We start from the raw sequence: 13,449 nt of genomic DNA on the forward strand, positions 1-13,449 counted from the left end.
GAGTCATTTAGCAGACGCTCTGATGCAGTAGTGAGTCATTTAGCAGACGCTCTGATCCAGTAGTGAGTCATTTAGCAGACGCTCTGATCCAGTAGTGGGGGACCTGATCCTAGATCATAATGAATCAGATTACATGGAGAGGGAGGCCTGATTCTAGATCATAATGAATCAGATTACATGGAGAGGGGGACCTGATCCTAGATCATAATGAATCAGATTACATGGAGAGGGACCTGATCCTAGATCATAATGAATCAGATTACATGGAGAGGGAGACCTGATTCTAGATCATAATGAATCAGATTACATGGAGAGGGGGGACCTGATCCTAGATCATAATTAATCAGATTACATGGAGAGGGGGACTGATCCTAGATCATAATGAATCAGATTACATGGAGAGGACCTGATCCTAGATCATAATGAATCAGATTACATGGAGAGGGAGACCTGATTCTAGATCATAATGAATCAGATTACATGGAGAGGGAGGCCTGATTCTAGATCATAATTAATCAGATAACATGGAGAGGGGGACCTAATCCTAGATCATAATGAATCAGATTACATGGAGAGGACCTGATCCTAGATCAGCACTTCAACTCTGGGACACTGCTTGTATGAAACAGAACACATAGTTGTAAAGTCTAGATACAAGGTGTTTACTGCCATCTAGTGGAAGATACCAATATAACACTTTATTATCAGGGTGGGGAGGCGGCTGAGCTGAAACAGAAAGTAAAGTTGTTCTTTTGTTCAGGATCCATTTTGAGACGACAGAGCAGAAAACACTATATGGAGAGAACTGAAAAATAAAGTAAGTATTTCTGAACAATAATCTATTCTAATGGACAGAATAAGATAATACCTGTAATGAGATATTACTAGTTAGTAGAACTGCTACTTGAGCTGAGTTGCTGACAGACAGCTGTTTTCAAAGGGTAAACTAATCAGTAGGCCGACATGTTATCAGTAAAACGCCTGGTAAAGATGGTGGAGGAGCTTTTCAATGATATCGTTTTATGTTTATCTTAGAGTTTCTCAATCCTTTTGTTGTTGCCCAGCACTTACACACCTGATTCAACTAATCATCACATATTTTAAGACAGTTTAATATTTGAACATTCTCAAATTAAAACCTTTTTGTTTTGTAGGACTGCTTACAATTATTAAAGTCCTACAGTAACATTTTGGAGGAAAACAACACAGCTAAACTTGGTTTCGAGTAAATTATATGTTTATCTATAATAATGTAAGAGAGATGTCTTGAAGAAACGTGTCTGGGATTAGAACTCTGTGTTTCTGTGACAGTGGGAGGTTTGTTTTGCATGGCCCGGTGCTACAGCTGAGTGGACATTTATTTTATGGACCAATGGAATGGTTTAAAATGCTCAAACTCCGCTCCCCCGGGGAGCCGGGCAATGCAGAACGAATTCACCCAGTGACCGTTACTTTATTTCCTGATATGAAATGTAAAGTAACTTTGTAGCCTAAGCAGTTACAAAATGTCTGTTGAAACTGTGGAGCACATGTCTTGAGAACGTTAGAACAGTGGTGGAAAAAGTACTGAATTCTCAAACTGGAGTAAAAGTAAAGATTCCTTCATAGAAAATGACTCAAGTAAAAGTGAAAGTCACACAGTAAAATTCTACTTCAGTAAAAGTCAAGGTATTTGGTTTGAAATATAATTAAGTATCAAAAGTAAAGTATTTAATCATTTTAAATTCCTTATATTAAGCAAACCAGACAGCACAATGTTTTTGTTATTTTAATTTACAAATAGCCAGGGTCACACTCCAACACGCAGACACCATTTAAAAACAAGGCAATTGTGTTTAGTGAGTCCTCCAGATCAGAGGCAGTAGGGATGACCAGGGATGTTCTCTGTTTAGTGAGTCCTCCAGATCAGAGGCAGTAGGGATGACCAGGGATGTTCTCTGTTGAGTGAGTCCTCCAGATTGTGACCAATAACATATGACTTGATTTAGATTAGGCTATATATACAACATGACCAAAAGTATGTAGACACCTGCTGGTCGAACGACTCATTCCAAAATCATAGGCATTAATATGGAGTTGGTCTACCCTCTGCTGCAAGAACAGCCTCCTCTCTTCTGGGAAGACTTTCCACGAGTTGTTGGAACATTGCTGCGGGGACTTGCTTCCATTCAGCCACAAGAGCATTAGGGAGGTCGGGCACTGATGCTGGGCGATTAGGCCTGGCTCGCAGTCGGCGTTCCAATTCATCCCAAAGGTGTTTGATGGGGTTGAGGTCAGGGCACTGTGCAGGCCAGTCAAGTTCTTCCACACCGATCTCGAGAAGCCATTTCTGTATTGACCTCACTTTGTGCACAGGGACATTGTCAAGCTGAAACAGAAAATGCCATTCCCCAAACTGTTGCCACCATTGTTTGTCTATGGAGATTGCATTGCAGTGTGCTTGATTTTATACACCTGTCAGCAACGGGTGCGGCTGAAATAGCCGAATCCACTAATTTGAAGGGTTGTCCACATACTTTTGACTATGTAGTGTAGATGCTCTGTCCAGTTACTGGTAGGACTATAACATTATGTGAACTGATCTGAACAGGTTTAGACTGGTCATCTATGATATGTAGGTTATATACAGTACATTCTCTGTCCTGCTACTGGTAGGACTATAACATTATGTGAACTGATCTGAACAGGTTTAGACTGGCCATCTATGATATGTAGGTTATATACAGTACATTCTCTGTCCTGCTACTGGTAGGACTATAACATTATGTGAACTGATCTGAACAGGTTTAGACTGGTCATCTATGATATGTAGGTTATATACACTACATCCTCTGTCCTGCTACTGGTAGGACTATAACATTATGTGAACTGATCTGAACAGGTTTAGACTGGTCATCTATGATATGTAGGTTATATACAGTACATTCTCTGTCCTGCTACTGGAAGGACTATAACATTATGTGAACTGATCTGAACAGGTTTAGGCTGGTCATCTATGACATGTAGGCTAAAGCCGAGGTATAGACCTTGATCTGCATATCACTAACAACCCACTACTATACATTATAACCTAGTCTACTTTACATAATATAACATCTACATATCACTAACAAACTGCTATTATACATTATAACCTAGTCTACTTTACATAATATAACATCTACATATCACTAACAACCCACTACTATACATTATAACCTAGTCTACTTTACATAATATAACATATCACTAACAACCCACTATTATACATTATAACCTAGTCTACTTTACATAATATAACATATCACTAACAACCCACTACTATACATTATAACCTAGTCTACTTTACATAATATAACATCTACATATCACTAACAACCCACTACTATACATTATAACCTAGTCTACTTTACATAATATAACATCTACATATCACTAACAACCCACTACTATACATTATAACCTAGTCTACTTTACATAATATAACATCTACACATCACTAACAACCCACTACTATACATTATAACCTAGTCAACTTTACATAATATAACATCTACATATCACTAACAGCCCACTACCATACATTATAACATGGTCTACTTTACATAATATAACATATCACGAACAACCCACCTCTATACATTATAACCTAGTCTACTTTACATAATATAACATCTACATATCACTAACAACCCACTACTATACATTATAACCTAGTCTACTTTACATAATATAACATCTACACATCACTAACAACCCACTACTATACATTATAACCTAGTCAACTTTACATAATATAACATCTACATATCACTAACAGCCCACTACCATACATTATAACATGGTCTACTTTACATAATATAACATATCACGAACAACCCACTACTATACATTATAACCTAGTCTACTTTACATAATATAACATCTACACATCACTAACAACCCACTACTATACATTATAACCTAGTCAACTTTACATAATATAACATCTACATATCTCTAACAACCCACTACTATACATTATAACCTAGTCTACTTTACATAATATAACATCTATTACTTGATGCAAATAAACTTTCTGAATGGATCAATGATTTCCTCCTCAGATCAATCATGTCCGTTTTATCCCTTCTGTCTACATTCTCAGATACATTTAGAAAAGAACAGATTGAAAGACAATAAATAGCATACTTTTAATTAATACAAATAAGTGTGGGACATGGCCTTGTGTCTCTGTACTGTCTATAACTACCTTAACAAACAGTGACTTATTATTATTATTATTATTGTTGTTGTTATTATTATTGTTGTTGCTGTACTGTCTATAACTACCTTAACAGTGACTTATTATTATTATTATTGTTGTTGTACTGTCTAGAACTACCTTAACAAACAGTGACTTATTATTATTATTGTTGCTGTACTGTCTATAACTACCTTAACAAACAGTGACTTATTATTATTATTATTATTATTATTGTTTCTGTACTGTCTATAACTACCTTAATAAACAGTGACTTATTATTATTATTGTTGTTGCTGTACTGTCTATAACTACCTTAACAAACAGTGACTTATTATTATTATTGTTTCTGTACTGTCTATAACTACCTTAACAAACAGTGACTTATTATTATTATTATTGTTGTTGCTGTACTGTCTATAACTACCTAAACAAACAGTGACTTATTATTATTATTGCTGTACTGTCTATAACTACCTTAATAAACAGTGACTTATTATTATTATTGTTGTTGCTGTACTGTCTATAACTACCTTAACAAACAGTGACTTATTATTATTATTATTATTATTGCTGTACTGTCTATAACTACCTTAACAAACAGTGACTTATTATTATTACAGACAGTTACCATGGAGATGAAATGTCACAACTACATATTCATTTGATTGCATTAAATCACCTGATTGTTTCTATGTCTGTTAGTAAATGTTTTATTTCTCAAAAGAGATAATGGATAAATGTGAACAATTGACATTCAGTAATTAGTTGTCACCATATTAACCACAACCAACATGTTGGATCTCTGTTTAGGGGTCAGTGCTCTAAAATGAGTCTCTCTGGGGAGAGAGAGGAGGGGGGCCCTGCCTCTAAAATGAGTCTCTCTGGGGAGAGAGAGGAGGGGGGCCCTGCCTCTAAAATGCATCTCTCTGGGGGAGATGACACCAAAGCAAAGAGGTAAGATGACCATTTATAAAGAATTTATCGAGTTCATTAAAAAAATAAAGAGCTATCTTAAGATGAAACACTATATATCCATTGTTAATCAGGAATGGAATGTTGGTATCCTGTATATTTGACTGTGATATGTGGTTGTCTCACCTTGATATCTTAAGATGAATGCACTTACTGTAAATCACTCTGGATAAGAGCATCTGCTTAATCAGGGGTACTCAATCTGGGGTCTGTGGAGGTACTGCAGGGGTTCTCAATCCGGGGCCTGTGGAGGTACTGCAGGGGTTCCACGGCACCCTGACTGTACTCGTTTCAATGTCTTTGGCATAGTAGGTATCAAGTCCCTTGCCAATAATGTTGCCTACAACGTTGCAACAATGTTCATTATCATCAAACTCATATTACACCCTAGATGCCTTCAAATGCCCAATTTATAGCCATGCCCAATTTAGGACTATTATTTAACAATGTGATGTTGTGCTCCAAAGGGAGAACTTGAAATAACATGATGTAAACGTGTTTATTATTATACAATCTCAAATAACATGATGTAGATAATTAAATCATCAAAAGAAAAATGTGTTTAGAAAACAAGGTTCATTATAGAGCCAAAAAGGCTTCTATCACTTCCTTAAAATATGAAATCAATAAAAGTTATATATATTTTGGGGTTCAGTGAAGAAGAACCTCTAGAGTTCTGATCAACAAAAGGTTCATGATTTGAGGATGTGAACCCAGCAGCCCTCCAGTTGTCAAATCAATTCCACCTGTTTTTTCCAGCGCCCGGCCCGGGATTCGAACCAGCCACCTTTCGGTCACAGCTCCAACTCCAACCTGAGTTAATCTTCAAAAATAAGCATGAGTTAATCTGCCAAACTGAAGACAAAATGCTATGCAGTTATACATAATTATTATACATAACTCATTGCCAAAAGCACAAAACTTGCTGTTGCATGTAGGTCTATATTATTTATGGGTTGATCACATAGAAATATAAAACATTATTTTTAACTACTGCAATGCAATTACATGTGGCTCAGGAACCACTGACTCACTGCATTATTCTACAGTATTATCAAGACACCTGCTGTTAACTCTTAACAACTTAGGACAGCTCACGAGGTGTCCTAAATATCTGCCGACTAGGTGGGTAGGTAATTTAGGTAATGGGGAGGTAACTAGGTAATTTATACCCATAAGTGTAAAATGTCTTTATTCTCAGCACTTATACGACCAATTTTCTACTCTGAGACACTTTGTGGATGTGGACCCAGATCTCAACATATTATTATAAAAAAACATAGAATGTTTGTTTTACATAATAATACAAAATGAATATTACTAATGTAACCCACTGTAAAGACTGGGTTTAGTTGATTGTGTTCCACTGCTCATGTCCGCGTTCTGGAACTGTCCGCGTCCCCGTACAGAACTGTCCGCGTCCCCGTACAGAACTGTCCGCGTCCCCGTACAGACGGTCCGCGCCGCCGTTCGGTGTGGCGCCAAGCCGGTTACGCGCAGAGTGGACTGAGGTGATCTTGGGGAATAACGACGGAGTTTGTTACAGTGTTGAGACACCGAAGTTTACTGTTCAATTTGCTTTTTCTTTACGGTCAGGGACAGTGTGAGTGTAGCCAGATCCTTTTCACTCTCTATCCTTGTTTCATTTTGTGGTTCATCATCGAGACGAGGGACAGGATTCATCATCGAGACGCTAGGGACAGACTCTACCAGCAGCATCCTAACTATCCAAGCTAGTCGGTACAGCTCGGTAAGCTAGCTAGCTACTCTACCAGCAGCATCCTAGTTATCCTAGCTAGTCGGTACAGCTCGGTAAACTAGCTAGCTACTCTACCAGCAGCATCCTAGTTATCCTAGCTAGTCGGTACAGCTCGGTAATCTAGCTAGCTACTCTACCAGCAGCATCCTAGTTACCATAGCTACCACTACATCGTCACCGGCTGTCTGCATTTCTTGTGGACCGATGGAGCCCCCCGGTTGTTTCTTCCACCTGTTAAATCCCGGTGAGGCTTCTCCCTCTCTCGTTGACGGATGCTGGCTACCTCTGTCCGGTTCTCCTCTCTTCACTAGATGGACGGTAACTTTAGTGTTTAACCCGTCTGTGTCCAAGGACCGAACTTTTGAATATTATTTTCAGGGCGCCTCAATAGCAGGTATTGAACAGCGGGTAAATAATCACTAGTCAGAACCTCAACCTCAGTATACATTCATTATAAAAAACATCTTAATATCTGATATTGTGAGTAAACAACCTCGAGAATGCGTCTTCCAGCCCTCCAATTAATTACATCATTCAACCCTCCCGGTTAGTAAATTTACCTCAACATCCCCCGGAGAAGGCAGAGTAACGACACCAGCCTTTTAGCGGGGCTGACAGACTGACGACAACGCTCGCGACGCTAAATTAATGTCGTTATTAAAAATGACACACTGCTCGCGCGCCATTAACTAACGTCTGGAAGTCAGTTCTATTTGTGAAACTCTTCTTATGTTTCCCCATCTGAGCTCAGAGTAGATGAGAGATGTAATGTTTGTCTCTGTTGTGTTGAAGACCAATCCAGCAGGAGAGACCAGCCTCCCCTGTTCCCAGCTGTGTGTCCATGAAGAGTGACTGGTCTATGGATCCTCCTATAAACTTTAGAGAGGGAGACTTTTCTACTGAACAAAGGTAAGAAGAACTCATGGGTCCTGGTCAGTGAGTTAAACAACACTGTCTCTAGTCATTTCTCCTCTCCCATTCTCCAATTTATTTTTGTTGTTTTCATAATCCATAGGCTAATCATTTTGTCCATTTTCATAGTCCTAAAACAATATTAAACAGACACAATGTTTCCTCCCTGTGTGTGTGTGTGTGTGTGTGTGTGTGTGTGTGTGTGTGTGTGTGTGTGTGTGTTGTTTGTGTGTGTCTGTGTGTGTCTGAACTCCCTGGATAAGGAGATGTAATCTCTATTCTGATTGCCTAGTCACTTATACCCCTACCTACATGTGGATATGGCCTCAATTACCTCAACTACCTGGTACCCTGCACATTGACTCAGTACTGGTACTCCTTATAGTCTCATTATTACCTCAACTACCTGGTACCCTGCACATTGACTCAGTACTGGTTCTCCTTATACTCTCATTATTACCTCAACTACCTGGTACCCTGCACATTGACTCAGTACTGGTACTCCTTATAGCCTCATTATTACCTCAACTACCTGGTACCCTGCACATTGACTCAGTACTGGTACTCCTTATACTCTCATTATTACCTCAACTACCTGGTACCCTGCACATTGACTCAGTACTGGTACTCCTTATAGTCTCATTATTACCTCAACTACCTGGTACCCTGCACATTGACTCAGTACTGGTACTCCTTATAGTCTCATTATTACCTCAACTACCTGGTACCCTGCACATTGACTCAGTACTGGTTCTCCTTATAGTCTCATTATTACCTCAACTACCTGGTACCCTGCACATTGACTCAGTACTGGTTCTCCTTATAGTCTCATTATTACCTCAACTACCTGGTACCCTGCACATTGACTCAGTACTGGTACTCCTTATAGTCTCATTATTACCTCAACTACCTGGTACCCTGCACATTGACTCAGTACTGGTTCTCCTTATAGTCTCATTATTACCTCAACTACCTGGTACCCTGCACATTGACTCAGTACTGGTACTCCTTATAGTCTCATTATTACCTCAACTACCTGGTACCCTGCACATTGACTCAGTACTGGTTCTCCTTATAGTCTCATTATTACCTCAACTACCTGGTACCCTGCACATTGACTCAGTACTGGTAGTCCTTATAGCCTCATTATTCCGGTCGGTAACATTTGAGTGAGGAAAATATATAGCATTTTGAGGAAAAAAAACATGATTATTTGTCTCTCTGAAATGAAGACATCAAGTGATTTTAAACAAATACATATCTGTACATATCAATCCCATACCATGATTAGATAGTGAAAAAACACACCAATCTCTTTCAGAAATGCTTTAAACAATAAAAGCTAATTTACTAACATTTCTGATAAGTGATATATATCGTTTAGGCTTGAAACTCTTCTTATGTTTCCCCATCTGAGCTCAGAGTAGATGAGAGATGTAATGTTTGTCTCTGTTGTGTTGAAGACCAATCAAGCAGGAGAGACCAGCCTCCTCTCTTCCCAGCTGTGTGTCCATGAAGAGTGACCAGTCTATGAATCTACCTCTAAACTTTAGAAAGGGATACTTTTCTACTGAACAAAGGTAAGAAGAACTCATGGGTCCTGGTCAGTGAGTTAAACAACACTGTCTCTAGTCATTTCTCCTCTCCCATTCTCCCATTTATTGTTGTTGTCTTCATAATCCATAGGCTAATCATATTGTCCATTTCCATAGTCCTAAAACAATATTAAACAAACACAACATTCCCTCCCTGTGTGTGTGTTTGTGTGTGTGTGTGTGTGTGTGTGTGTGCATACTCCCTGGATGAGGAGATGTAATCTCATGTTTTGTCCACAGAAACCAACAGGAGAGATCAGAGTCAGAGATTCTCCGTGGTCAGTCTTCCCAGAGTCATCAAACAGACCTGGCCTCCATATTCAGTGTATGTGGTCCTGTTATGTACATTTGTTTTTGTTTACCTCAAGTAAAGTTGATCTGTCAATCTTTCATTCATGTGTTAATGAGAAAGCATTTAGTCTCTTGCTTAACTTATTTACTTTATTTATTTCAGATGCTTGAAGAGAAAATTATGACATTTGTGAAGAACGAGCTGAAGATATTCAAGAGGATTCTTAGTCCAGAACTCCCAGAAGGCTTTGAGAGTCAGAAGCAGGATAAGGAAGTGGTGGATGCTGAAGATGAGCAGCAGGAGAGCAGTGCCAGAGAGGGGGCTCTGAAGATCACACTGCACATCCTGAGGAAAATGAACCAGAAGGAGCTTGCTGACACACTGGAGAAATGTAAGATCTGTCTGCCTCATGTTGAATGCTGTTTTATAACATTTTAAAGCTGTTGCTAAAGTCCAGCTAAAGTAGCTGTGTAACTCAATGATATTGTAGCAGCCTTAAAACAACACCTAGTGACCTCATCAAGTAGCAGCAGGGATGTGTTGTGCTGATTAATTTAGAGAAAGAGAGAACATTAATAATACCATCAATAATACCAATAATAATATAATCAGTCACACCAGTCTGTAATGCATTATGAAAACATTCACACATTTATACAGTCAGTTAAGAGAATAAATTATTATAATGTACAACTTTATAACAGTCCTACAATACTGTAGGCATTAAAACAGATTAATATTAATATCCTCTGTGTTATTTCTTCATTCAGATGAGCTTGCTGTGATTTGCCAACGTGAACTCAAATCTAATCTAAAGAAGAAGTTTCAATGTGTATTTGAGGGGATCGCTAAACAAGGAAACCCAACACTTCTCAATAAGATCTACACAGAGCTCTACATCACAGAGGGTGGAACAGGAGAGGTCAATAATGAACATGAGCTGAGACAGATTGAGACAACAACCAGGAAACAAGCAAGACCAGAGACTGCAATCAAATGTAACGACATCTTCAAACCCTTAACTGGACAAGACAAACCTATCAGAACTGTGCTGACAAAGGGAGTCGCTGGCATTGGAAAAACAGTCTCTGTGCAGAAGTTCATTCTGGACTGGGCTGAAGGAAAAGCAAATCAGGATGTCCAATTTGTATTTTCATTACCTTTCAGGGAGCTGAATTTGATGAAAGAGGACAAATGCACTTTCATTGAACTTCTCAATCACTTCTCAATGGAAACCAAACAATCAAGAATCTCCAACTACGACAACTACAAAGTTCTGTTCATCTTTGATGGTCTGGATGAGTGCCGACTGCCCCTAGACTTCCAGAAGAACAAGATCTGTTGGGACGTCACAGAGTCAACCTCAGTGGATGTTCTGCTGACAAATCTCATCAAGGGAAATCTGCTTCCCTCTGCTCTCCTCTGGATAACTACCCGACCTGCAGCAGCCAATAAGATCCCTTCAGTGTGTGTTGACCAGGTGACAGAGGTACGAGGGTTCAATGACCCACAGAAGGAGGAGTACTTCATGAAGAGATTCAGTGATGAGGACCTGGCCAGCAGAATCATCTCACACATAAAGACATCAAGGAGCCTCCACATCATGTGCCACATTCCAGTCTTCTGTTGGATTTCTGCAACAGTCCTTGAACACATGTTAAGTACAGAGAAGAGAGAAGAGATGCCCAAGACTCTGACTGAGATGTACACACACCTTGTGGTGTTTCATACCAAACAGAAGAATGAAAAGTATCTTGGGAAAGAAGAGACAGATCCACACTGGAATAAAGAGAGCATTCTGTCACTGGGAAAACTGGCTTTTCAACAGCTTGTGAAGGGCAATCTGATTTTCTATGAAGAAGACCTGAAAGAGGCTGGCATTGATGTCAATGAAGCCTCAGTGTACTCAGGATTGTGCACACAGCTCTTTAAAGAGGAACGTGGGCTGTACCAGTACAAGGTGTACTGCTTTTTTCATCTGAGCATTCAGGAGTTTCTGGCTGCTGTATATGTGTTCCTCTCATTCATCAACAACAATGAGAATCTAATGGACAAACTGCAAACAAAAGACAAGTCTGTAGTTACTTTCTACAAGAGTGCTGTGGATAAAGCCTTACAAAGTGAGACAGGAAACCTGGACCTTTTCCTTCGCTTCCTTCTGGGCCTCTCACTGGAGTCCAATCAGAAGCACTTACGAGGTCTACTGACAAAGACAAGAAGCAGCTCACAGAGCCATGAAGAAACAGTGAAGTACATCAAGGAGAAGATCGGGAGGATCTCTCTCCAGAGAGGAGCATCAATCTGTTCCACTGTCTGAATGAACTGAATGACCATTCTCTAGTGGAGGAGATCCAAAGCTACCTGAGATCAGGAAGTCTCTCAGAAGACGACCTGTCACCTGGACAGTGGTCAGCTCTGGTCTTTGTGTTGCTGACTTCAGAAAAGGAGCTGGATGTGTTTGACCTGAAGAAATACTCCAGATCAGAGGAAGGTCTTCTGAGGCTGCTGCCAGTGGTCAAAGCCTCCAGAGCTGCTCTGTGAGTAAATAAAATGACATTTAAGAACTCATCATCAGGAAGAAATATTCAGTTTAGAGAAAAATATGTATTATAATTTGATTATAATTTTATATTGAAAAACATATTGAATAAATGCATTGATTTTCACATTATTATAACAAAATGACCACACAATTCTAGGAGATGGAAAATGAATCTATATGTTGTTTTGGATAATTAACCAAATGCATCTGCCACTGTCCTTCTACACTACTGGTGTTAAATGAACAGTGTGTTTGTGAAGTCATGATGATCTCTTTGTCAGGCTGTCAGGCTGTGGAGTCACAGAGGAAGGCTGTGCTTCTCTGGTCTCAGCTCTGAGGTCAAACCCCTCACACCTGAGAGAGCTGGATCTGAGTAACAATGACCTGAAGGATTCAGGAGTGGAGCTGCTCTCTGCTGGACTGGGGAATCCCCACTGTAAACTGGAGACTCTGAGGTCAGTATTATCAGATATGAAAGCACTTTATGTATGTAGTTATCCCAAATATACTGTCACTATTTTCACCACCAAAGAATATCAGTGTGGTTTTAATATGATTTGACTCTTTGTCAGGCTGTCAGGCTGTCTAGTCACAGAGGAAGGCTGTGCTTCTCTGGTCTCAGCTCTGAAGTCAAACCCCTCACACCTGAGAGAGCTGGATCTGAGTAACAACGACCTGAAGGATTCAGGAGTGGAGCTGCTCTCTGCTGGACTGGGGAATCCCCACTGTAAACTGGAGACTCTGAGGTCAGTGTTCCTGTAGTTGGTCAACAAGTGATAACTGTTCACCAGATCCACATGTGTTTACCAGACACACATAGTCCACACCATATGTGTTTGGACAGTGAAGCTTACAGTTTTAAATTTGGCGCTTTTCTCCAGCATTTTGGATTTGAGATATAATGTTTCATATTAGGTGACAGTACAGAATGTCACCTTTTATTTGAGGTTAAGTAATGCTCGTTAAGAAAGGAGTTATGTATCCATTTAAAGAAGTCTTAATAATTTAAATTAATTTTGTCAAAAGTTTAGTATTTGGTCACATATTCCATGCCTGCAGTGATTACATCAGGCTTGTGATTCTACTAACTTGATGAATTAATTTGCAGTTTGTCTTGGTTGTGTTTTGGATGTTTTCCTAATAGAAACTGAA

At 39.4% G+C, this 13,449-nt stretch overlaps 1 protein-coding gene across 1 annotated transcript in view; it reads left to right on the plus strand.

Moving 5' to 3' along the window:
- The first annotated feature begins 200 nt into the window (after positions 1 to 200).
- LOC135530544 (NLR family CARD domain-containing protein 3-like) overlaps positions 201 to 13,449 on the plus strand; it is a 46,574-nt gene continuing 33,325 nt past the window's right edge. Inside the window, 9 exon segments of the mRNA XM_064958845.1 lie at positions 201 to 817; positions 5,036 to 5,179; positions 7,749 to 7,865; positions 9,332 to 9,448; positions 9,704 to 9,788; positions 9,918 to 10,146; positions 10,526 to 12,028; positions 12,031 to 12,292; positions 12,579 to 12,752. Coding sequence (XP_064814917.1) covers positions 5,052 to 5,179; positions 7,749 to 7,865; positions 9,332 to 9,448; positions 9,704 to 9,788; positions 9,918 to 10,146; positions 10,526 to 12,028; positions 12,031 to 12,292; positions 12,579 to 12,752 — 2,615 coding nt within the window. The 5' untranslated portion in view covers positions 201 to 817; positions 5,036 to 5,051.

This window comes from Oncorhynchus masou, unplaced genomic scaffold (assembly GCF_036934945.1).
Source record: "Oncorhynchus masou masou isolate Uvic2021 unplaced genomic scaffold, UVic_Omas_1.1 unplaced_scaffold_1375, whole genome shotgun sequence".
In the NCBI taxonomy this organism is placed as follows: Eukaryota; Metazoa; Chordata; class Actinopteri; order Salmoniformes; family Salmonidae; genus Oncorhynchus; species Oncorhynchus masou.